Genomic DNA, 25,135 nt, shown 5'->3' on the forward strand with positions numbered 1-25,135 from the left:
TGTCATGGATAGAATGGGAGAGACAATGGTGATTTGATGGGAGAGACAACAAGTGATGTGATGGGAGAGACAATGAGTGATAGATGGGAGAGACAATGGGTGATGTGATAGGGAGACAATGGGTGATGTGATGCAGGGAGAGACAATGAGTTAGTATGATGGAGAAGACAATGAGTGATGTGATTGGAGAGTGGGAGACAATGAGTGATGTGATGGGAGAACAATGATTGATGTGATGGGAGACAATGAGGTGAGATGTGATGGGAGAGACAATGAGTGATGTGATGGGAGAGACAATGAGTGAAATGTGATGGGAGAGACAATGAGTGATGTGATGGGAGAGACAATGGGAGTGATGTGATGGGAGAGACAATGAGTGATGGGAGAGACAACAAATTGGTGTGGTGGGAGGAGCAATAAGAGGTGAGATGGGAATGATGGGAGAGACAATAGACAAGATGTGATGGGAGAGACAATGGGTGATGGGAAGACAATGAGTGATGGGATGGGGAGACAATGAGTGATGGATGGGAGAGCCAATGAGTGATGGAGACAATGAGTGATGGGGAGAGACAATGAGTGATGGGAGAGAACAATGGATGATAATGGGAGGACAATGAGTGATGGGAGAGACAATGAGTGATAATGGGAGAACAATGAGTGATGGTGGAAGTCAATGAGTGATGGGAGAAGACAATAGTGATGGATGGGAGAACAATAGTGATGGGAGAGACAATGAAGTGATATGATGGGAGAGACAATGATTGATGTGATGGGAGAGACAATGGTCGAGATGTGATGGGAGAGACAATGAGTGATGGGAGAGACAATGAGTGGATGGGAGAGACAATGAGTGGTGTGGTGGGAGAGACAATAGGTGAGATGTGATGGGAGAGACAATAGGTGAGATGTGATGGGAGAGACAATGGGTGATGGGAGAGTCAATGAGTGATGGGAAAGACAATGAGTGATAATGGGAGAGACAATGAGTGATGGGAGAGCCAATGAGTGATGGGAGAGCCAATGAGTGATGGGAGAGACAATGAGTGATAATGGGAGAGACAATGGGTGATGGGAGAGTCAATGAGTGATGGGAGAGCCAATGAGTGATGGGAGAGACAATGAGTGATAATGGGAGAGACAATGGGTGAGATGTGATGGGAGAGACAATGTGTGATTGGAGAGACAGTGATGGGAGAGGGAGTGATGGGAGAGGGAATGAATGGCAGATGGGAGAGAGAATGATGAAAGAGAATGAGTGATGGAAGATGGGAGAGAGAATGGGAGATACGAGAGAGAATGAGTGATGGGGAGAGAATGGGAGATGGGAGAGAGAATGATGAAAGATAGAATGAGTGATGGGAGATATGAGAGAGAATGAGAGAGGTTTGATGCGCGGCTGTGTCATACCAATAGACATTAAAACATGGTACTTGTTGGTCCCTGTCTGGCACTCGGCATTAATGGGTACAACGACAACTGATTGGCTGAGAGTCAGTATAATGCGTCCGAGTGGGTATTCACACTTAACTGTGGCATGGTATCTCAGTGAGCTGACACTATAAAACCAGCCTAAGTCTGGGCTAGTACAAGTAGCCACAGATACATATGTCATCATTTGAACGAAATATTCTAAAGTGAGACGTTCAACCCCCATTTCACCTCACCTTCACCCTGACAAATGTTCAACACACCTAGTTAGCAGAAATTCGAGAAAATACAACTCTGTTATTTTGATACATACTGGTCAACCTAATGATATATACTGAATTTCATATCCCTGCCATTAAGCTGAAACTTTTGAAAAATTATCAAAGTTTTTAGGGTAGTGAAAGGCACTGAAGATTTTTAACCAATCATGTTGCTGCAGACATTTTATAAATATTTGCTCTTTCTGTTGTAGAATTTATGAAGCAAATTGATGACCGAGCATGCCTCAACTCCACACAGCCCCAACTGGAGGGTCTCACCAGGTGTTTGACCGCCCTTGTGGCTCTGTCCGACGACATGTCAGATGACCTCTCCTGCAGGTAGGCACTGAAAGAACAAATGAATGAAGAGTAGTACCATCAACAAATAAAAACAACTCTTTGATAGTTCACAGCATCCTTTTGAAGAGATGATGACAACTGGGTAGGGGGTTTGGTGACATTGGCTCTATTGATGTTAATAATCACTGGTTTGTCTGGCCTAGTCTTAATTATTACCAGGCAACCAATATATAGCATGAATATTGATGACTGAGACGTAAACACTTCGCTGTCTCATTCAAGGACATACTACCAGTCTGCACGCTGTATGGAGAATCTTCATGCTGATCCAAATTGTGACATTGAAGCCTTTGATAACGTTATTCCGGACTATGTCACAACTGCTTTGATGCGAACTCCAGATCTTCTAGCATCACTAAGCGTAACATCATTACCACCTGCACCGAAATGCTCAGGTGAGTTCCAGTTGATTATCCGTTGGCTCACCATACCTTGGATAATCACTACAATACTGTACTCAAGCCAACAGCCAACTTATTTTAATGAATACACAGGCCAGTTGTCCACCAATTACTCCTACTGGTTCCTTAACACCATTTTTGACCACTAGAGCTGATGGGGTAGCCTAGTGGTTAAAGTGTTAGCGCGTCATGCCGAAGACCCAGGTTTGACTCTCCACAATATGAGAAGCCCATTTCTGGTGTTCCCTGCTGACATATTGCTAAAAGCAGCATAAAACACTAAAACTCACTTGACCAACCTGATGTTGGTCAGACATGGAGGCATGCTTGTCGTAAGAGATGACTAACGGGATCGGGTGGTAAGACTTGCTGACTTGGTTGACACATGTCATTGGTTCCCAATTGCGTATATTGATGCTCATGCTGTTGATCACTGGATTATCTGGTCGAGACTCGATTATTTTCAGACTGCTGCCATATAGCTGGAATATTGCTGAGTGCAACGTAAAACTACACTCAACTACAGATGTGGAGGATATGGTGGAGTCATCAAGTTGCAAGAAATTCTGCCTAAATCGGTCATGTAAATTTATGAGGAATGTTGTCCCTGAAAAATTAGATTTGGTGATAAAAGATGTTTTTCATCAAAAGTTTCACAGTCAAGCTGATAGCGATTGACATATCTACTAATAATTTACTTGCACCATCTCATCCTGTATTCTGAGTGATGATGTGTTGGATCAGATTACATCAAGAAGGCTGTTGACATCAAGGCTCCATGCCTGGACAAGGAGTTTTTTGGGAAGTATGTTATTGGAAGAGTCTGCAGGAAGTATGTGGGCCACGTTCTGATTGAGGAGGTTCCCAAGTTCACTCGATGCCAGTAAGTCAATTTATTATCTATCATTTCATGCACATTTCTTCTGTGTGGACCTATTGATTACTCTAGAAGTGAAGTGATGATTGGGTGGTCACTTAGCTGTAGTCCTGTGTTTATTGTAGCCATTGATTGATCTACGAGCCAAGTGGTGATTGGGTATTGGCTGTTCTACAAGCCAAGTGGTGTTTGGGTATTGGCTGCTCTACGAGCCAAGTGGTGATTGGGTATTGGCTGCTCTACAAGCCAAGTGGTGTTTGGGTATTGGCTGCTCTACAAGCCAAGTGGTGTTTGGGTATTGGCTGTTCTACAAGCCAAGTGGTGTGGCTGTTCTCAGGTATTGTCTGCTCTACAAGCCAAGTGGTGATTGGGTATTGGCTACTCTACAAGCCAAGTGGTGTTTGGGTATTGGCTGCTCTACGAGCCAAGTGGTGATTGGGTATTGGCTGCTCTACAAGCCAAGTGGTATTTGGGTATTGGCTGCTCTACAAGCCAAGTGGTGTTTGGGTATTGGCTGTTCTACAAGCCAAGTGGTGTTCGGGTATTGTCTGCTCTACAAGCCAAGTGGTGATTGGGTATTGGCTGCTCTACAAGCCAAGTGGTGTTCGGGTATTGTCTACTCTACAAGCCAAGTGGTGATTGGGCATTGGCTGCTCTACAAGCCAAGTGGTGTTTGGGTATTGGCTACTCTACAGACCAAGTAGTGTTTGGGTATTGGCTACTCTACAGACCAAGTAGTGTTTGGGTATTGCCTGCTCTACAAGCCAAGTGGTGTTATGGTATTGGCTACTCTACAGACCAAGTAGTGTTTGGGTATTGGCTGCTCTACAAGCCAAGTAGTGTTTGGGTATTGGCTGTTCTACAAGCCAAGTAGTGTTTGGGTATTGGCTACTCTACAGACCAAGTAGTGTTTGGGTATTGGCTGCTCTACAAGCCAAGTGGTGTTATGGTATTGGCAACTATACAAGCCAACATGGGATTGGATGGTGGCTATGAATACGATGGTGGCTATGTTACGTTAACCCTTGATAATAGAGACTATGGCTGAAAATTCTGCTGAGCACCATTTCTCTGCTGAAGATGATCTCACCATTCTCAACAGCACCAATCCAATTGCATATTTTCAATTAAAACCATGTCAAAACTTCCCTTCATTTCAGATATATAGTTGAGTGTGGTCAGACCGCCATGTATGAAGTCTTCCATGCCAACTGCACTGTCGAGCAGGTCCAAGATGCCATTAATTCAACTTCATCTGAGCTTCAGACACTCTTGCCACTAGCTGCAGACAGTTGTGAAGGTATGGTTGGCCTCGCTTCTCATACTGTGTAATTGCCAGGATTTATGTCTGGTTTTTGAGTTAATTACATGGCCACTAAATCTTCAGTGTCAGGACATATCTCTTGGAACCGACAAAGGAAATATTTATAACATTGTAAAACGCTATAGCAGTCGGGTGCCCTAATGGTTACAGTGTTTTCTCGTCATGCTGAAGACCCAGGTTCGAATCTCATCAATGGGCACAATGTATGAAACATATTTCTGGTGACCCTGCCATGATATTGCTGGAATATAAAACTAAACTCACATACTCACTTACTCACCATTGAATGGTATAACTGCCATACTGGAAACATGATATATAAGAATCTATACCAAAATGTTTCATCATAACGGAATTCAGAAGTTATTATCCATAAAAGTATCTTGCAATTGTCTTTATTGAGAATCAAGCAGATTGCGGCACAGAAACTTTAAGAATCTATATAATTCTTGTCATATCTTTTGTATGCACACCAAATGTGGTTTTCTACCCAAAAGGTATATTTGGTGTCATGATTTCAATTTCGTTTTCAATCAGTTTCAGAAGAGGACTCATGTTCCCAGATACTGTCCAAGCCAGAGGGTCTTGCAGCCTCAACTAAGTGTTTCACCTACATGTATTTACAGAACACCAGCCTGCTGACTCTGGAGGAAAACTGCAAGTGAGTGGACCCCTGTGCTCACCTCCAAAGTGATTTCTGTTCTGGCACTCAATTCATTGAGGATAAGATGCCATTGTTTGATGGCTTTAGTTTTACCTGTGCTCACCTCCAAAGTGATTTCTGTTCTGGCACTCAATTCATTGAGGACCGCCTCCGTGGTGTAGTGGTTAGAGCGTCCGCCCGGAGAGCGGAAGATCGTGGGTTCGATCCCCGACCGCGTCATACCAAAAGACGTTAAAATATGGTACTTGTTGGTCCCTGCCTGGCGCTGGGCATTAATGGGTACAACAAGGACTGGTCGGCTCGGAGTCGGTATAATGTGTCTGAGTGGGGTATTCATGCTTCACTGCGGCATGGTATCTCAGTGAGCTAGCACTACAAAACCAGCTTAAGTATGGGTTAGTACAAGAAGCCGCACATTCACACGCATGCACGTCGTCATATGAGTGAAATATTCTCAAGCACAACGTTAAACCCAATTTCACCTCACCTCACCTCACCTCACTTCATTGAGGATAAGATGCCATCGTTTAATGGCTTCAGTTTTTCCTGTGTTCACCTCAAAGGTGATTTATGGGGGGGGTCATCTTTCCTTGAAAATAATTGAAATGAGAATGTTTGCTGAAACAAATATGTTTCGTGTCAAGAGTGGCAGCATTAGACTTGTGTAGTTGAAGAGTTTGTACATATCTCTTTTGGGTGGTGCCCAGACAAGAAGTGCACCCAAGTCACAATGAAGGTTATTCAATGTTGTTACAGTACCTGTATCTGACAAATTATGATTGGTTGCAGTGACCTGCTTCCATTGTACACTTGTTATTGACACTTTGAATTCCCCAAAGGGCGTAACATTTGGTTGTATACTGAATGGTCCCTTAAAGTCATGGACAAAATACTTGTAACTGATCTGGGCCTGGTTATGGATAAAGATCACAGAGATCGATAATCGTTAACTAAATAACAGTTGATCAATAATTGTTAACTAAATAAACATGTTGATTATCGATAAAAATCAGAGGTGTAACTTTGAGCAAAAATGCTAAAAATGTCTAAAAGGTCAATGAATATATGGTATATCACTGGTTAGAGGTGACATGTTTTGGAATGGATTATTAAAACAGCATCCTGAACATAATTTCGAAGCAGACCATGTATAAAGTCCTAACTTTGTATGTTGAGAAAATTAAAACTGTTATTTTAAGTTATTGTATGATATTATTGATAACACAATTTTCATATCGATAATCATTAATATTGTTTCTAATTAGCAATCATTTTAACCAGTCCTAAACTGATCAGATCCATGAAGATCCGGGTTAGAATTGGTCTTCTGTAACCCATGCTTGTCGTAAGAGGCAACTGATGGGATTGGGTGCTCAGGCTTGCTGACTTGATTGACGCATTTTTTTGTATCCCATTTGTGTAGATTGATGCTAATGCTGTTGATCACTGGATTGTCTGGTCCAGACTTCTTTACAGACCATCGCCATACAGATGGAATATTGCTGAGTGCGGCGTAATACTGAAAACAAACAAAAAAGCCTAAATTGATCAGGTGTGAATTGATTTGCCTTTTTCTCTTCACAGCTTCGTCCTGAGTGGTTTTGCTTGTCTGCGAGGAGAGTTGTGGAAATACAATGTTTCCTGTCCAATACGAGGACTAGCCCAGCATTACTTCAGCTATGTCCGCTACCTTGCTTCCCAGAACACAACCATATTCCCGTTTGATATTACACAGTGTGCAGGTAATTGTTGAGAACACAACTCTTGTCGTGCTAGATTCCTATTTGAATATGCGAAAATGTTACCTGCTGTAAAGCTAATTATTAAAAGGTTACTTTTGAACTCGTGATAAATGTCTTGTGTCAAGATGGTCTTGTGTTACTGCTTAATATTCACTATGAGAGTGGTCTGTCTTCTATGTTTTGTGTTGGATGTTTGCAGCTATAGTGGAAAAAGAAGGTGATGAGAAAATTGAAGATCTCTGCTCCAATGAAGACCTCATCCCACTCTTTGTCTCCACCAGTTACTGTGCACTTCATTCCTCTTCAAATGATTGCAGGTAATTTGTATGTCTTAACCTTTTCTAAGTCCTACAGTCAGATTATTGGTTTTTTTTAATTTTTTATATTTTTATTGTTTTTTATTATTATAAAGACAGAATAAAAGAAGTTGTCATCCATACATACTTGTTCTATCTGACTTCCAACTTCTAAAAGGCCACTCAAAGAAGTCACCCCTTATTGTGCTTTGGTACTATAATAATGGTAGAAAACCCAATATTCTCAAGTAAAATGTATTTGTTCAAAACAAATGTTCAGAGTATTCCTGATTGTGATGTATTCTGGAATGTGTTTTAAGTTTGAGAAAATGTTCAAATTGTTTCATGAACTGGCTCACCATGAATTTCCACCTTTCAATCCAGTGTGCTTAATGGGTTAGTCAGTTGTGTAAAGAGCAGCCTAAACTGTAGTGATGTAAGACCCATCTCCAACGCCCTCATCACAAGGAGTGATGTCCTTGTGAGTCGTCTGGGAAGGAACTACAGTGGATGTCCTGCAGATGGAGGAGGTGAGAAGGCATTAAACTAAAAACTACACCATATTTTAGAACAACTGGAACCCGCAAAGGTCAGGGTTAGAATGTGCTTTCAGTAACCAATGCTTGTCATAAGAGGCGACTAACGGGATCAGGTGGCCAGACTCGCTGACTTGGTTCACATATGTCATCAGTTCCCAATTGCGCAGATCGATGCTTATGCTGTTGATCACTGGATTGTCTGGTCCAGACTCGATTATTTACAGACCGCCGCCATATGGCTGGAATAATGCTGAGTGCGGCGTAAACCTAAACTCACTCACTCACTAAATAGAACTGGATGGAGGTCACACATTCATGCATGTTTCCATTTGAAATATTAACTGCATCAAATTTCAGAATAAATACGACAAATGTCAAATGTAATAATGATCACTGGATGAAAATCTTAAGTATTTTTGTCAAATGGAAATGTACGTTGTAACCTGGAATGGTTTCAAATGTTTATTCCCCCAAATGTTGGATAACTCTGATCTCACACAGGGCTGTGTTCCATCTGTTTCAGCTGAGGGCTCGTGTTCCACAATGCTCGCCAAGCCAGAGGGTACAGCAGCTGGGGCGAAGTGTTTTACCTACATGTTTGTACAGAACACAAGCCTGCTGACTCTGGAGGAAAACTGCAAGTGAGTGGACCCCTGTTCTGGCACTCACTTTGTTGAGGACAGGGTGCCGTTGTTTGATGGCTTCAGTTTTACCTGTGTTCACCTCAAAAGTGATCGAACCATTTACACAGAGATGCCAACAACTCCGACTTTCAAATACAAAATCCATTCTCCGATTTGTCTATTAAAAAAATACAAATATGTTGATAAATTCAGAATATTTGAAAGAATTTTAGTAAATAGCCATTTTAATATGTTCATTTGTGTTAAGTATTTTCTGGATAAGTATGTCCAGAATTTGCATATTTCCAGGCTTAATGTAAAGATTTTTATAGGGGAGGACCCCCACCGTCAAAAGGGGCCCGAGCCCCTTCTCACGCTCACCCCCAACTTGCACCTTCACCCCCAACTTGCACCTTCAGGACTCAGGAATTGCTTTTAGCAAGGGATTGACTCCGCTTTCATTTGATTCAGGGTTGGCATCTCTGTTTATATGTAATGTTCTGGTTGTCTTTCCCTGAAAATGTTATTTTTCCTTATCCTGACTCATGCTCTTTTTGCTTGTCTTCTTCTTCTTGCGAACATAGTGGAACACTTGTATCTCCTAATTGAAGCTCCTTCAATTTAAAATCACTAATTAGTATTCACCACGAGTTACCTCCTTTTCACAAGCGGCGGGAGCGAGAGCCACCCTCTACCCATGTGCCTCACTCTCTCCTTCTTAAGCCCAGTGAGCTGGGCGTGAGAGCGCCTGTGTCTCCGACACACTATATCCTTTGAAATATATTTAGTTAGTTACCTCGTATAGACATCTATAGAGGTTTAGCTAGTATCCTTCAGCGATTATATATTGATATTTAGTCGTTTTTCTACAGTTTATTCACGGGGCCGTGTTTGTTTCAGTGGATTACGTTGATGAAAATTCTGTACTATTGCAGATTCGTTTTTATGCTGCTGCTGATCCGCCTTTAATATGATGTGCGTAGCCATGTTTATTATATTCACATTGCAGTTCGCGGTACTAATTTATCAATTCTACCTTTTATTAATATTTACTTTGCGTTTGGCACGCACAGCAGATAGGTCGCGTATGCAGAGTCTAGTATGACTGATACACGGAACCCCTCGCCAGTCTACTGCTGTTGGCCGACTCCCCTCCCGTGTGGTGTTCCGCTAGAGTGGTGGAGAGGTGTGGGGCGTAGTCCGCCATCTCAAGAAGCATCCTGCTTCCCCAGACATCCCATCGTCGCAGCAGAAGACTAGAGGGTTTTCTACCAGTACATCAAAGATTGACCCGATGTCGGCTCAGATCAGCATGCAGCCTGATGTACCAGCGCAGATATCGCGATGATCGTCCTGAGGGTCCCATCATTACCAACACTCAACGCAGACGTCGCACACCCAGGGCAGCGTCGACCTCTGAGGGAAAATCAACGAAGTCTACTAGGACTTTCTCAACCGAGATTGTTCCAGCCGATGACCTGGACTCTCACGATGATCAGCTGATCATCATCCCGGCGTCGCATACAAGAAGCGACCGGTGACAGCTACAGCGACATCAGCAGAGATCACCATGCAGCCTGATGCCTCTACACTGATGTCGGACGATTTTCGGTGGACCCCTCCATTAACACCGCAGATAAAGCACCGGCGACCTGCGAAATTAGCAGACCATCCCAGAAGACATGATGCGACAAATTATGAACATCATGGAGGACCACTATATCTCGCGGTAGCAGGAGGTCGAACCAGCGAAGGCTCCAGCGTGAACAGCACCCAGAGGCACCCCGTCAGCGTAGCAGCCAGGGCGATGTCACCTTAGCGAAGGAAGTCGCGGACCACCTTGGCGAAGGACCTAGATGTACAGCCAGCGAAGGCCCGAAGGCGGCGGAAAGGACCTAGATGTACAGCCTTGGCGAAGGCGGAAAGAACCTAGATGTACAGCCCCGGCGAAGGACTTAGCGAAGGCAGGATAGATCATCACCTTATGCGGTTTCATCCCTAGATGTGGACTCGGACCATCAGACATCACGGAAGCCTTGGCGAAGGTCATATCGTCGTTCCCCGGACGGGGACGCAGAGGAAGCCAGCGAAGGCATCGCGAAGGACACCTGAATCAGATCATCATCATCTAGAAGGACATCGAGGGACTATACAAGAGCTTAGCGCGAAACTATCAGCGTTCCCCTCACAAGTCTCGAGAAGATCAACCCATAGACAAGTTGATCATCGATATCAAGTATAAGAACTACAATCGTATATTGGTTCTGTTGAATCCATGGCCGAGGCGTATGTTAAGCTGGCCTAAATAGATCTAGAGCGATCAATTAGACACTTATCACCAGACTTAAGTAACCACGACTTCTGAATATGATAAGATGATCCATGCGGCCCTACTTAGGCAAGCCGCCGATCCACATCCTGTTAAACACAGAGGCTGTTCCGCGAAGCAAGCTCATATATATATTTATATATATATATATATACTAATCGGGCTTTGACTTCGACACCTTAGCGATGGTCGCGAAGGCTAAGTAACTCAAGTCTACTTCACCCAGAAGATCTAGAAGGGATGCCGAGAACTTAGCGAAGTCTCGGCGTTCACGAGGAAGTCTCCTCCAAGGTTTCCATATACTAGCCACTTTCGTCATATATAGCTACTTTCGTCAGTCCGTTCAAGGCGTCGCATAAGTTGATTATCAACTGTATGCCAGATGCCGATCTATAAGCCTCTGGCGAAGATAATTGCTCAGGCTATTTACAACACAGAGCGTGGCTGTATTAATAGTCAGCGACATTTCATAGATCTTCACAGAAATCAACTATTCATTATAAATTGCTAATATACAATCCCGGACGGCGATACGATTATCTACATGCGTGACCATTGCGCATATCTGCGAACAATTCAATATCGAAATTGAACAGCAGCCTTGTTACAGCGAGTATAACTCTTAATCGTCAAAGTTTCTGAGAAGAAATATGTACAACAAGTTCAGCGTTAATTCTACAATTATGGCCGATACATTCATGTATACAGTCTACAAGCTCACAACTTGCAAGTTGTTTATACCCATATATATAAGGAAGTCGAATTATATTCAAAACTGAAATTACTTTCCACGACAACCAGGAAAATAACCTACCCAGCATAAAATTACAGAAGCGAGATATTTGGCGGAGGTTTTCAGCGATTACCATTAACCCTCGAAACCGTGGTCACTTTCGGATAACCGGGGAAGCTACGGTGAAGACCGGCGTTTATGCTAATATCAGCGGCGACAAGAATTTATTCAAGGTGGGTTTTCCGCTACACGGTGACATCTGGCGGGTATTATACAGAATCAAAATGCCTTGTTCTGATTGGACCCGCGAGGGACAACGACCTACACAGAGGTCGATCTCAATTCACAGTTCAAGACTTACGTCACAAGTGACAACTATATATCAGTGAGCGAGCAAGCCTCATTACAGTCCAGTTAACCTGAACATTCATGATTAGACTGCCTTTCTTCAAGTTAGAGACCTCCCTGTCAAGTTAAGGCGAGGGATCGGCAGTCAGGCGATTTTACATAAAGTTCAGCGAGGACAGACACACCTGGTTGTGCACCTACATCGTCAAGGACTTATGGCGAATTACCTAAGCGAAGATACAAGTGGATCTAAATCCACAGCGTTTCAGACTACAGCTGAATTTCATCAAGCGACTAACACAACTAGATGGTTAGTAAACCTACTAAACTTCTGTTTGGAGAATAAAGCGGAAATTTTCGCCCAACCTGGGGATATGAATATAGTGCTCCAACACCTCACAAGTGAGGTTTATGAACACGCCTGGATGACATACTTGGACCCCATGATACGATGATTCTATCAAGTTGGCCAGCAAGAGCACTGTAAATTTATCTCCACCAAACCAAACAGGAGGAAAAATGCAACAGATTATTTCCTCTATCATCAACTACGCAGAGTGAAGTCTCATGTACTATATCTCCATTTGGATCAGAACTGTCATACTACGTGCATATGCGGATGGACCTATTCCGACCCTCCATGAGCTTAATACTCATGATATTATAGCGCTAACTTCTACAATTGTTCTACACAAATGTGATTGAAATAATGGAGGGTTATTTCTGGAAATCCGATATGGTGGTTGCAAACCATTATCTGAGAGATATCACCACCGAGGACGTCTCAGGTATACACCAATTCGATCCCATGGTCCTCGCACAACAGCTGACAGTTCCTCGGAGAAGATAAGTCAATCTAACAGATTTTTACTTATCTTATAACAATACTAAATAGCTTCATGCTATGTATAATTTACTTAAGTTCCTTTTATCATCACAGTACTATGATTATTACATCATACAATATATAAGTTAACAACTCTACAGAGTTTGTTATTATATATATTTACCTTAAGTTATTCATATCTTAAGAGTAATACTATGGTTACATGATAAATGCATTAGCTAACAAACTCTACAGAGTTTTTGGCTATTTTATACATAGCTTAAGTTAATTAAGCTAACAAACTCTGACGGAGTTTTACTATTATATAGGTAACTTAAGCTAATTATACCTTAAGCATAGTACTATACTCATATTATTAAAATATATTGGCTAACAAACTCTAAGGAGTTTTGCTATTATATAGGTAGCTTAAGCTTATTCATATCTTAAGCTTAGTACTATGTTTATATCATATAAGTAGATTAGCTAACAAACTCTAAAGAGTTTTTTTTTTGCTATAAGTATCATCATATTTCTAAGCAATATGGTTATATTATAACATGTATTAGCTAACAAACTCTACAGAGTTTTAGCTATTATATATGTAACTTAAGCTTATTCATATCTTAAAGCAGTACTATGTTTATATCATATAGGTATATTAGCTATCAAAACTCTAAAAGAGGGTTTTGCTATTATATATTTAAGCTTAAGTTTCATCATATTTTAAGCTTTATGGTTACATTATAACATGTATTAGCTAACAAACTCACGGAGTTCTTGCTATTATATATGTAGCTTAAGTTTTCCTTCATAAGCTCAATACTAGGTTTATATCATAGCTAACAAACTCTAAAGGGTTGTTTTAAGCTATTATACAATTAGCTTAAGTTTCATCATATCTTAAGCAGTATGTTTACATTATAAAGGTATTAGCTAACAAAGGCTTCGCGGAGTTTTGTTATTATATATATATAGCTTAAGTTTCATCATAACTTAAGCTCAGTACTATGTTTTTAACATAAAAGTATATTAGTTAATAAACTCTAAGGAGTTTATTTTGCTATATACTTTTAGCTTAAATCTAATCTTATCTTAAGCTTAGTACTATGGTTACACTATAAACATATTAGCTAATAAACTCTACAGAGTTTTTGGCTATTATATATGTAGCTTAAGTTAATAATATCTTAAGCACAATACTATACTCATATTGTAAAATATATTAGCTAACAAACTCTCACGGGTTTTGCTATTATATATGTAGCTTAAGTTCATTATATCTTAAGCACACTACTATACTCATATTGTAAAATATATTAGCTAACAAACTCTCACGGGTTTTGCTATTATATATGTAGCTTAAGTTAATTATATCTTAAGCACACTACTATACTCATATTGTAAAAATATATTAGCTAACAAAACCCTACAGAGTTTTGCTATATATATGTAGCTTAAGTTAATTATATCTTAAGCTCAGTACTATACTAATATTATAAATATATATTAGCTAACAAACTCTACAGAGTTTGGCTATTATATATGTAGCTTAAGTTAATTATAGCTTAAGCACAGTACTATACTCATATTATAAAAATATATTAGCTAACAAACTCTACAGAGTTTGGCTATTATATATGTAGCTTAAGTTAATTATAGCTTAAGCACAGTACTATACTCATATTATAAAAATATATTAGCTAACAAACTCTACAGGTTTTGCTATTATATATGTAGCTAAAGCTTATTCATATCTTAAGCTCAGCATTATATCTATATCATATAAGTATATTAACTAACAAACTCTAAAGAGTTTGCTATTATATAATTAGCTTAAGTTTAATCATATCTTAAGCTTAGTACTATGTTATATCTTAAAGTATTTTAGCTAACAAACTCTAAGGAGTTTATACTAGCATATTAACAAGCTTAAGTCTATTAGTCTTAAGCATTGTATTAATGTTATATATACTTTATCATAATAAGTACATGATAATAACCTTTTATATGGCAGCTGATAAGTTAGCAGCAGGAATTCATCAGTTCAGTGCCTTTATGAAGTTCCCATGGGGTTATTACAATCATCACAGTTCAAATCACTAATTATTAAAATCCAAAGTATTAGATATTCCCACCTCCGTTCCGTAGGATGCTACAAACAAAAGAGCATGAGTCAGGATAAGGAAAAATATGTAATTTTTGGAGTAAAATTGATATTTTATACTTATCCTGACTCATGAGGTCAGCCCTCCCATCCTCCCAAATAACACTTTGGATTTCCCTGTAAATTCAAATGTTGGGCTCAGTATATGAGGAGAGAGTGAGGCACATGGGTAGAGGTGAAGCCCTCGTTCAGCTTGTGAAAGGAGGTAACTTCGTGGTGAATACTAATTAGTGATTTTAAATTGAAGGGAGCTTCAATTAGGGAGATACAAGTGTTCCACTATGTTAGCAAGAAGAAGAAGACAAGCAAAAGAGCATGAGTCAGGATAAGTATAAAATATCAATTTTACTCCAAAATTACATTCAAGCATGACATAGTCATAACAGGTTGATATATCATAAAGATCATTTTACCATTGCGGGGGATATTGATGACTTGTCTTCTTGTTTTAACAGCTTTGTCCTCAGTGGTCTTGCTTGTCTGAGAGAGGAGATGTACAAGTTAGGTCTTTCCTGTACCATACGAGGACTAGCCCAGGATTACTTCAACTATATACGACTGATGGCCTCACTGAACATAACCATATTTCCCTTTGATGTTACAAAGTGTGCAGGTAATTGTTGTGAACACAACTCTTGTAGAGGTGCTAAATTCCCATTTAAATTGGAGAAACTGTTATCTGCTGTAAAAACTAATTATTGAATGGTTACTTTTAACACGATAAGTGTGTGGGTAATTTGTTCATTGGGCAAGATGGTCTTGTGTTATTGCTGATTGTTCACCATGAGAGTCTTCTGTCTTCTATGTTTTGTGTTGGATGTTTGCAGCGATAGTGGCAAAAGAAGGTGATGGGAAAATTGAAGATCTCTGCTCCAATGAAGAACTCATCCCCCTCTTTGTCTCCACCAGTTACTGTGCTTTCCTGGCGTACTCCAATGATTGCGGGTATTTTATATTTCTTTACTTTTTTGAGAACTGTAGCTTAATGTTTTCTGATGAACAAGCAGATATGAAACTTGTTTGATAAAGTCATGGAACTTGAGATAAAACATCACAGGTCATGATGATGTTCTGTTTAAATGTTATGGCTCACTCTGCCCATGGAGAATAAGATTCCTGTGTCATTTTATTGTAAACTATAGCAGTGAACTACTGGGGCGGTGGGGTAGCCTAGTGGTTAAAGCGTTGGCTTGTCACACTGTAGACCCGGGTTCGAATCCCCACATGGGTACGATGTGTGAAGCCCATTTCTGGTGTCCCCCGCCGTGATGTTGCTGGAATATTGCTAAAAGCGGCGTAAAACCAAGCGCGCAGTCAGTCAGTGAACTACTGACTCATTTTCCACTCAACTATGATTCAGTTGAAGAAAATACCCATTTATACAATTTGTAAGAATTCTGATACTATATATGATGAGAAGAAGTTACAGCTGAAACTATTTTCTGCTTGGAGTAATATATTCCATTATGATGATATTTTAGTTGCAGCTTTTTTCCATTTATGTTACAGATAATAACAGCTGTAAGCACAATAACTGTAGCTGTGATAAGGACCCCCTGATCATTGGTGTGCCCGACATCACTCATACCTACGCCATCCATGCTTATGTTGTATTTTACCTTCATGGGATAAATCTTCACGTCCCGTTTGTGTTTCAGTGTCCTAAAAGGGGTCACAGAATGTGTTCAGAGCAGCATGAATTGTAGCGATGGAAGCCCCATCACCAACGCCCTCATTTCCAGAAGCGATGTTCTTGTTAAACGGCTTGGAAAGGACTACAGCAAATGCCCAAAAGAAGATAAAGGTAAGTGTATTGAGTGTTTGCAAATTGTTCACATCTTCGACTAAAGTTTATGTTGATATTAGTATCTGATTTGTTTACTTGCAAAGAGATTGAATAATTGAATTTAGTTTGAAGCCGCTTTTACAGAAAGCAGAAATGGGCATGGCACATTGTACCCATGTTGGGAATCGAGCCCAGATCTTCGGCGTGATGAGAGAATGCTTTTACCATAAGGCTATCCTACCACCCCCTTTTGATTGTGACCGCCTCCGTTGTGTAGTGGTTAGAGCGTCCGCCCGGAGAGCGGAAGGTCGCGGGTTCGATCCCCGGCCGCATCATACCAAAAGACGTTAAAATATGGTACTTGTTGGTCCCTGCCTGGCGCTGGGCATTAATGGGTACAACAAGGACTGGTCGGCTTCGGAGTCAGTATAATGTGTCTGAGTGGGGTATTCATGCTTCACTGCGGCATGGTATCTCAGTGGGCTAGCACTATAAAACCAGCTTCAGTCTGGGTAAGTACAAGCAGCCACACATACACATACACACACATGCACGTCGTCATATGAGCGAAATATTCTCAAATACGACGTTAAACCCAATTTCACCTCACCTCAGCCTTTTGATTGTGAAGACTACCATTATTTAGTATCATGATATCACTATCTGTAGGGCTTCTAGCTGTTCATGCTGGTGACACATTGGCGATTGAAAAGGTAGTCAATTGATCAAAATGAATGAGAAGTATTGGAATGGGTGTCACAGAATTGGGCAGACCTGTCTTCGGATTAGTCTTGATATTATTGCTTCAAATGTACAATTCCCCCATATGTTGCATAAATCTTATTCCTTAAAATGGGTGTGTTCAATCTGTTTCAGAAGAAGGCTCGTGTTCCACGATGCTTTCCAAGCCAGAGGGTCTTGCAGCCTCAACTAAGTGTTTCACCTACATGTTTGTACAGAACACCAGCCTGCTGACTCTGGAGGAAAACTGCAAGTGAGTGGACCCCTGTTCTGGCATTCACTTCATTGAGGACATGATGCCATTGTTTGATGGCTTCAGTTTTACATGTGTTCAAAAGTGTTCTCACAGTTTATTATGAAATGTTGCGGTCATATTATCCTGAAAATGTTCGTCGACTTTCTGAACAAATTCCTCTGCTGTTATTGATAGTCCTAATTGTCTGTTCCTCATGTGACTTTAGTGCAGTAATAATAATAATAATAGGTTGGTGTTATCCCTTCAAATCAAAATAAATTGATTAACAATATGTCGAGAAGTTGATTGAATGTATTTGTCTGTAGATTTTGTCATGGACTGTGTGAAATGACTTGTCTTCTTGTTTTAACAGCTTTGTCGTCAGTGGTTTTGCTTGTCTGAGAGAGGAGATGTACAAGTTAGGTCTCTCCTGTACCATACGAGGACTAGCCCAGGATTACTTCAACTATATACGACTGATGGCCTCACTGAACATAACCATATTTCCCTTTGATATTACACAGTGTGAAGGTAATTATTATGTACCTGACTGTTATAGAGTTGTTAAATTCCTATGAAAATGTGTGGTGGCGTGTGGTCCTGTGCACAAAGCGCAGGTCACGAATCAGTTGAAGTTATGAATTGTCGAGCTCGGACAGTCCTTGGATGGGTGACCGTGTTTGACAGCTTGACTCCTGAGAGTTTCTACGACTTCCGTCCTGCCCCACAATAAAGCACATGTGGTCTCACCTTAGGCAAGTGAGTTTGTTCAAAATTGCCTCTGTTCACCCAGCAGAAAATGGGTACCTGGTTGGATAAAGTCATGTGACTATAACCTTCTAGCGCCTAACAGGCAGCTTGGGTTATCCGGGGTAATAATAATCAGGGTGTTAGCGCTTGGAGCATGCTTTGTTGCGTGGAGATTAGCGCATTATAAGACTTATCATTATTATTATTAAAATATTATATGCTATTAAAGCTAATTATTGAATGGTTCCTTTTAAACACATGATAAGTATGTAGGCAATTTGTTCATTGGGCAAGATGGTCTTGTGTCATTGGACAAGATGGTCTTGTGTCATTGGACAAGATGGTCTTGTGTCATTGGACAAGATGGTCTTGTGTCATTGGACAAGATGGTCTTGTGTTATTGCTGATTGTTCACCATGAGAGTCTTCTATGTTTTGTGTTGGATGTTTGCAGCTATAGTGGCAAAAGAAGGTGATGGGAAAATTGAAGATCTCTGCTCCAATGAAGAACTCATCCCCCTCTTTGTCTCCACCAGTTACTGTGCTTTCCTGGCGTACTCCAATGATTGCGGGTATTTTATATTTCTTTACTTTTTTGAGAACTGTAGCTTAATGTTTTCTGATGAACAAGCAGATATGAAACTTGTTTGATAAAGTCATGGAACTTGAGATAAAACATCACAGGTCATGATGATGTTCTGTTTAAATGTTATGGCTCACTCTGCCCATGGAGAATAAGATTCCTGTGTCATTTTATTGTAAACTATAGCAGTGAACTACTGGGGCGGTGGGGTAGCCTAGTGGTTAAAGCGTTGGCTTGTCACACTGTAGACCCGGGTTCGAATCCCCACATGGGTACGATGTGTGAAGCCCATTTCTGGTGTTCCCCGCCGTGATGTTGCTGGAATATTGCTAAAAGCGGCGTAAAACCAAAACGCAGTCAGTCAGTGAACTACTGACTCATTTTCCACTCAACTATGATTCAGTTGAAGAAAATACCCATTTATACAATTTGTAAGAATTCTGATACTATATATGATGAGAAGAAGTTACAGCTGAAACTATTTTCTGCTTGGAGTAATATATTCCATTATGATGATATTTTAGTTGCAGCTTTTTTCCATTTATGTTACAGATAATAACAGCTGTAAGCACAATAACTGTAGCTGTGATAAGGACCCCCTGATCATTGGTGTGCCCGACATCACTCATACCTACGCCATCCATGCTTATGTTGTATTTTACCTTCATGGGATAAATCTTCACGTCCCGTTTGTGTTTCAGTGTCCTAAAAGGGGTCACAGAATGTGTTCAGAGCAGCATGAATTGTAGCGATGGAAGCCCCATCACCAACGCCCTCATTTCCAGAAGCGATGTTCTTGTTAAACGGCTTGGAAAGGACTACAGCAAATGTCCAAAAGAAGATGAGGGTAAGTGAATTGAGTGTTTGTTCACATCTTGGATGAAGTTTATGTTGATATTAGTATCTGATTTGTTTACTTGCAAAGAGAGTGAGTAAGTGAGTTTAGTTTAAAGCCGCTTTTAGCAATATTCCAGCACTATCATTGTGGGAGACATCAGAAATGGGCATGACACATTGTACCCTTGTGGGGAATCAAACCCGGTTCTTTGGCATGATGAGCGAATGCTTTAACCACTAGGCTATCCTACCACCCCCTTTTAATTGCAAAGACTATCATTACATATCATGATGTGACTGTCCTTAGGGCGTCCAGCTGTTCATGCTGGTGACACATTGGTGATTGAAAAGGTAGTCAACTGATCAAAATGAATGGCAATTATTGGAATGGGTGACACAGCATTAGGAATGCTAACACTTGATTGCCTTTTTCCCTTTAAAACATCTATTGAGTCGTGCTGTCCTTCATCCTAGCATTCTTCCGAAGGAGTTAGGGACCGTTCATAATTTATGGCTAGGCGGTTTGATGATGATTTTAAGGGGGTGTCACCTATTTTGTGTGTGGGGGGGTGTCCATCCCTTATGTACACATGTCGTAGGAGCGGTCAGCAATTGTGTGCATAGTAATATTTAAAAAATTGATTTTGTACATGACATGCAGGGCGGTGTCACTTACTTTGTGCATAAATTGGGGGTCATTAAGCATTGTACATTCTTCTCCATGAAAATCATCATATCACACACTCACTGCGCCTTGTGCGCGCACACACACACACACACACACACACACACACACACACACACACACACACACACACACACACACACACACACACACACTATAGCCATAAATTATGAATGGTCTCTTATCTCCTTCAGCAAAAATGTATTCAATCATCCTGTGAACTAGAAACAAGTTTCAGTGAAAAGGGAAATCGAGTGTTATGGGTAGTATTCTAAGAGTTATTATCTTTGTTGGTAATACTTCAAGTTTGTTGGAAAAAGCCAAACACAGAATATTTCCTGCTGTAAATTACCGAGTGTTAACTAGATAATCCAGTGATCAACGTCATGAGCATCAAGCTATGTAATTGGATTATGATGGCGTGTCAACCAAATCAGTGAGTCTCACCACCTGATCCCATTAGGCACCTTTTACCACAAGCATGGGTTGCCAAAGACTAATTCTAACCTCACCTGTCTTCAGAATTGTCTTGTTTTAAAGACTAGGGCTTCATTACAATGTCAATGAGATTTCTTTACATTTAGATCTATTTCACTTAACTTTCTCAGTCACAGATTTTACATCATAATTGACTGGTCATGGTTATGGGTCTTTTGTCTGAGCTGCCATTACTTGCAGTGCGACCCGTTAAGATCAGGGGTAGAATATGTCTTCAGCAACACATGCTTGCCACAAAAGGCGACTATGCTTGTCGTAAGAGGCGACTAATGGGATCGGGTGGTTAGGCTCGGTGACTTGGTTGCCACATGTCATCGGTTCCCAATTGCGAAGATCGATGCTCATGCTGTTGATCACGGGATTGTCTGGTCCAGATTCGATTATTTACAGACCGCTGCCATATAGCTTGAATATTGCTGAAAATTCTCTGATCATCCCCAATTTGCAGTTACTATGATTCTTGTGTTATGAGCACCTGTACTTGTAGGTTTCACCAAGGTAGTCAACTTCTGACTCCTTCGATTTTGGGGTTGTGGGGTAGCCTAGTGGTTAAAGCGTTTGCTCCTCACACTGAAGATCTGGGTTCGATTCCCAACATGGGTAAAATGTGTCATATTGCTAAAAGTGAGATAAAACCTGACTCACTCACTCTAAATCCTTCAATTTTGGTTTTCTTCCCTCATTGTTTTATCACACTTTGATATGTTTGAAACCATGGTATTTAACCCAACCTCACTCTGACGCCCCCATTTTTTTTAAGGGTGGTGAGATAGCCCAGTGTTTAAAGCGTTTGTTGTCAGACGAAAACCTGGGTTCAATTACCGACATGGGTAGAGTGTCTGAATGTCCCTTGATGTGATTTTGCTTGATTATTGCTGAAAGCTGAGACTATACTGGATTCAAACAACATTCACTTACTGTTTCACTGTTATATTTCAGGTGGCAAGAAATGCCCAGAGCAAAGCGATGTGGACTACAGCATAGCAATGGATGTTGTTGCAGAATGTGGAGCTATTCTTGGAAAGTTTAATGCTTCTATCATCCCAGAAGAGCATGCATGCAGGTTTGTAGACTGACAAGGGTGCCTAGTCTGTCATACAGACCCTGAACAAATATACTACGTACAGCTCAGGCAGGTCAAGAACATGTTTCAAGTCTAGATAGCCAAGGTTTCTGACAATGAAGACAGACAAGGGGCTATTTATATTATCTTTTATGAACATAATTAAAAAATATTTTCATTAGTATTGACGTCCATGATAATGAAAGAACTTGCCTTTTTTCTATTGTCTTTAATGTTCTTCACTAATTGTTATTCTGAGTTGGGAATACAGGTCTCAAAATGAGTGACTTCAGTTTTACGCTGCACTCAGTGATACTTCAGCTAATGGCTGCAGTCTGTAAATAATCGAATCTGGACCAGACAATCCAGTGATCAACAGCATGAGCATCAATCTACATAATTGGGTTATGATGACATGTGTCAACCAAGTCAGCGAGCCTGACCAACCAATCCAGTTTGTTGCCTTTTACGACAAGCATGGGTTACTGAAGATCAATTCTAACCTGGATCTTCACGGGTCCAGGGTCTTAAAGAGTGCCCAGATGTACCTCTGTAGACTTGATGAGTGAGTAGCACAACTTTGACAAACTGTGTCCATTCTGTACAGGATATTTTGGGGCGTGGTCAACTGTACTCTAGAGGAACTGTCCAAGAAGGGCTATGACAAGTGTGAGAAGGAGATTGTTGAGTATGTAGGCAACTACCTGGACACCAAGAACAAGACACTGAAGGATGTGGTTCCCTACAACTACAAGAACTGTCACTGTACGTAATCTCTAACATTAGTCAGTACACAAAGAATATCCAATGAACTCTTTCGTGTTCATGGAAGCTGATTCTCCAACCATTCCATCAAAATGTTGAAGACAATCCATTCCTCTGTCTGCTATTGTTAATCTTCAAGGTATATGGCATGTGTGCAATAACAGTACTAACATAGAGATAATTCAGGGTTATTTCTTTGGAAAAAAATGCCTCTCGGTATCTTAACATTGGTGCAAAATTTTGATTGTGTTAGTTCTTTGCAAAAACTATTTTGTCTGTTTAAAAGTAATAAAATATATTGTGAAATTTAAGCTTTTATTGAAACACACTCAACATTTCATGTGATTAATGGACATGTCGATATAATGCAGGTGTATAAGCTGTTCATATTTGTACAATAGAAATCAGAAGAGTAAAACATTTCTCTAAGTCAATAAGTTTCACCTGAATTTTTGAGTCGCCTCACTACTGGATATGTTAAAAGTTATCTTAGGATGTTGCGTACACTTTAAAGGGGCCATAAGAGGCTTCCATATATACGAGACATGCTGGTAACCTCGACTCATTGACACACTGAGCTGATGATGATGCATGAGTGTATTTTTACGCTGCTTTTAGGGATATTTTAGCAATATTCTGTATAATGACTGCCCACATCATTTGGTTACCTTCCCACAATACACTAACACTCTGTCATGTAACAGACATACTTCAACATTACAACTCACTTCAATCACTCCTACATCAACAGCAAACCCAGCAGAAAATGGGTACCTGGTGGGATAAGTCATATGACCATTAACATTCTAGCTTCTCACAGGGATTCTTGGCTTGTCTGGGGTAATAAAGTCTATTATGTTATATGTGGTATGAATTTTGGCGTTATGTAAGTGGCCTTATTATTATTTGTCGCGCTACTCACACTCTGTATTTGTGGTTTCAGTCAACAAACCAACTGGTGATGTGTGTTCCAACAGTGGCACTTTGTCTTACTTCGCTGCCTCCTCTCTGGAATGTGCCCCCAACACAGCGGTCCTCATCAGAAAGAACAACTACACTTGTGGGTGAGTACCTTCTGTGACCCGTGAAGATCCGGGTCAGAATTAATAATCAGTAACCCATACTTGTCGTAAGTGGCGACAAACGGGATCGGTTGATGGCTGATTTGGTTGACACATGTCATCGTATCCCATTTGCGTAGATTGATGGTCATGCTGTTGATGACTGGATTGTCTGGTCGAGACTCGATTATTTACAGACCGCCACCATATAGCTGGAATATTGCTGAGTGCGATGTAAAACTAAACTCACTCACTCAGTACCTTCTTTATTTCCTGTATTCTATTTTGTTTTTTGTTTAACGCCACGCTCTGCAATATCCCAGCTCTTTGGCAGCGGTCTGTAAATAATCATCACTGGACCAATCCAGTGATCAGCAACATGAGCATCTATCTATGCAGTTGGGATATGGTGACATGTGAGCCTGTATACAGAAGCCTAATATAGAAAGCTGATCATCCCCATGGCCAGGTCTTCACAAGGGAAGGTTAAAGTTTTCTGAACTTTCCCCTTATGTACAGTTTAGGTGAAATCCACAGTTTGAAGTATCTGGTCTAGGTTTGGGGGTGAAGACAGACCATGCTGACTTTGACCTCGTAAAATTTACATCAGGGCGTGGCTACTAATCACTTCTACCATCAGTAACCATGGTAACTTGGTATGATGCTTCCCTGTGGTACAGGGTTTAAAGTCCATTCTTGGATTTTAGAGTCCCTGTGATGTGGCTGAATTATTACTTACAGACTAAGCTTGGAACAAAATGTATTCATTTACTTAAATATGTTTTTCTGTCCTTCTGCAGGTCATTGACATTCTTGGTGGAGTGTGTGAAAGAGGTGCTTGGAAAGTCTGAGATGAAGTGTCGTGCATCAACACTCCACAACAACTTCTACTACAACTCCTACATCCTGCAGAAATACAATAAAACACTCAACTTTGATAACTGTGAAAGCTATGCAGGTATGTCATTGTAAGCCAAGCAAACATTTAGATCATAGGAAGATTCTGGGGATGTCACTAACGTTCAACTGTTGGTCATTCAGGAAAACTTATAGTCATTTTAGAATTTTAGTGATGCCAGACACTCAGTCATTCAGCTCTTGGGTGAAATCTTGGGACACTCATGGATGATTGGGGATACTCAGTCATTCAGCTCTTGGTTGATCAGGGACACTCAGTCATTCAGCTCATGGATGATTAGGGACACTCAGTCA

At 40.6% G+C, this 25,135-nt stretch overlaps 1 protein-coding gene across 4 annotated transcripts in view; it reads left to right on the plus strand.

The window, feature by feature from the left end:
- The first annotated feature begins 1,904 nt into the window (after positions 1 to 1,904).
- The window catches only part of LOC124253453, a 28,933-nt gene continuing 5,702 nt past the window's right edge, over positions 1,905 to 25,135 (plus strand). The window contains exons 1-20 of one of the 4 annotated variants that reach the window (XM_046687232.1): positions 1,905 to 2,030; positions 2,274 to 2,446; positions 3,197 to 3,335; positions 4,490 to 4,629; positions 5,197 to 5,314; positions 6,902 to 7,059; positions 7,259 to 7,376; positions 7,740 to 7,885; positions 8,418 to 8,535; positions 15,376 to 15,533; positions 15,748 to 15,865; positions 16,579 to 16,724; positions 17,583 to 17,700; positions 18,056 to 18,213; positions 18,886 to 19,003; positions 19,716 to 19,861; positions 21,974 to 22,097; positions 22,705 to 22,862; positions 23,806 to 23,926; positions 24,724 to 24,881. In XM_046687232.1, the coding sequence (XP_046543188.1) occupies positions 1,909 to 2,030; positions 2,274 to 2,446; positions 3,197 to 3,335; positions 4,490 to 4,629; positions 5,197 to 5,314; positions 6,902 to 7,059; positions 7,259 to 7,376; positions 7,740 to 7,885; positions 8,418 to 8,535; positions 15,376 to 15,533; positions 15,748 to 15,865; positions 16,579 to 16,724; positions 17,583 to 17,700; positions 18,056 to 18,213; positions 18,886 to 19,003; positions 19,716 to 19,861; positions 21,974 to 22,097; positions 22,705 to 22,862; positions 23,806 to 23,926; positions 24,724 to 24,881 (2,755 nt within the window). In that variant the 5' untranslated portion in view covers positions 1,905 to 1,908. The remainder of the gene's footprint in view (positions 2,031 to 2,273; positions 2,447 to 3,196; positions 3,336 to 4,489; positions 4,630 to 5,196; positions 5,315 to 6,901; positions 7,060 to 7,258; positions 7,377 to 7,739; positions 7,886 to 8,417; positions 8,536 to 15,375; positions 15,534 to 15,747; positions 15,866 to 16,578; positions 16,725 to 17,582; positions 17,701 to 18,055; positions 18,214 to 18,885; positions 19,004 to 19,715; positions 19,862 to 21,973; positions 22,098 to 22,704; positions 22,863 to 23,805; positions 23,927 to 24,723; positions 24,882 to 25,135) is intronic. The other 3 variants (XM_046687239.1, XM_046687255.1, XM_046687247.1) reach the window with 3 other exon arrangements.

The sequence above is a fragment of the Haliotis rubra genome, unplaced genomic scaffold (genome assembly GCF_003918875.1).
Source record: "Haliotis rubra isolate DU_JTF1 unplaced genomic scaffold, ASM391887v1 Scf1142, whole genome shotgun sequence".
Taxonomy (NCBI): domain Eukaryota; kingdom Metazoa; phylum Mollusca; class Gastropoda; order Lepetellida; family Haliotidae; genus Haliotis; species Haliotis rubra.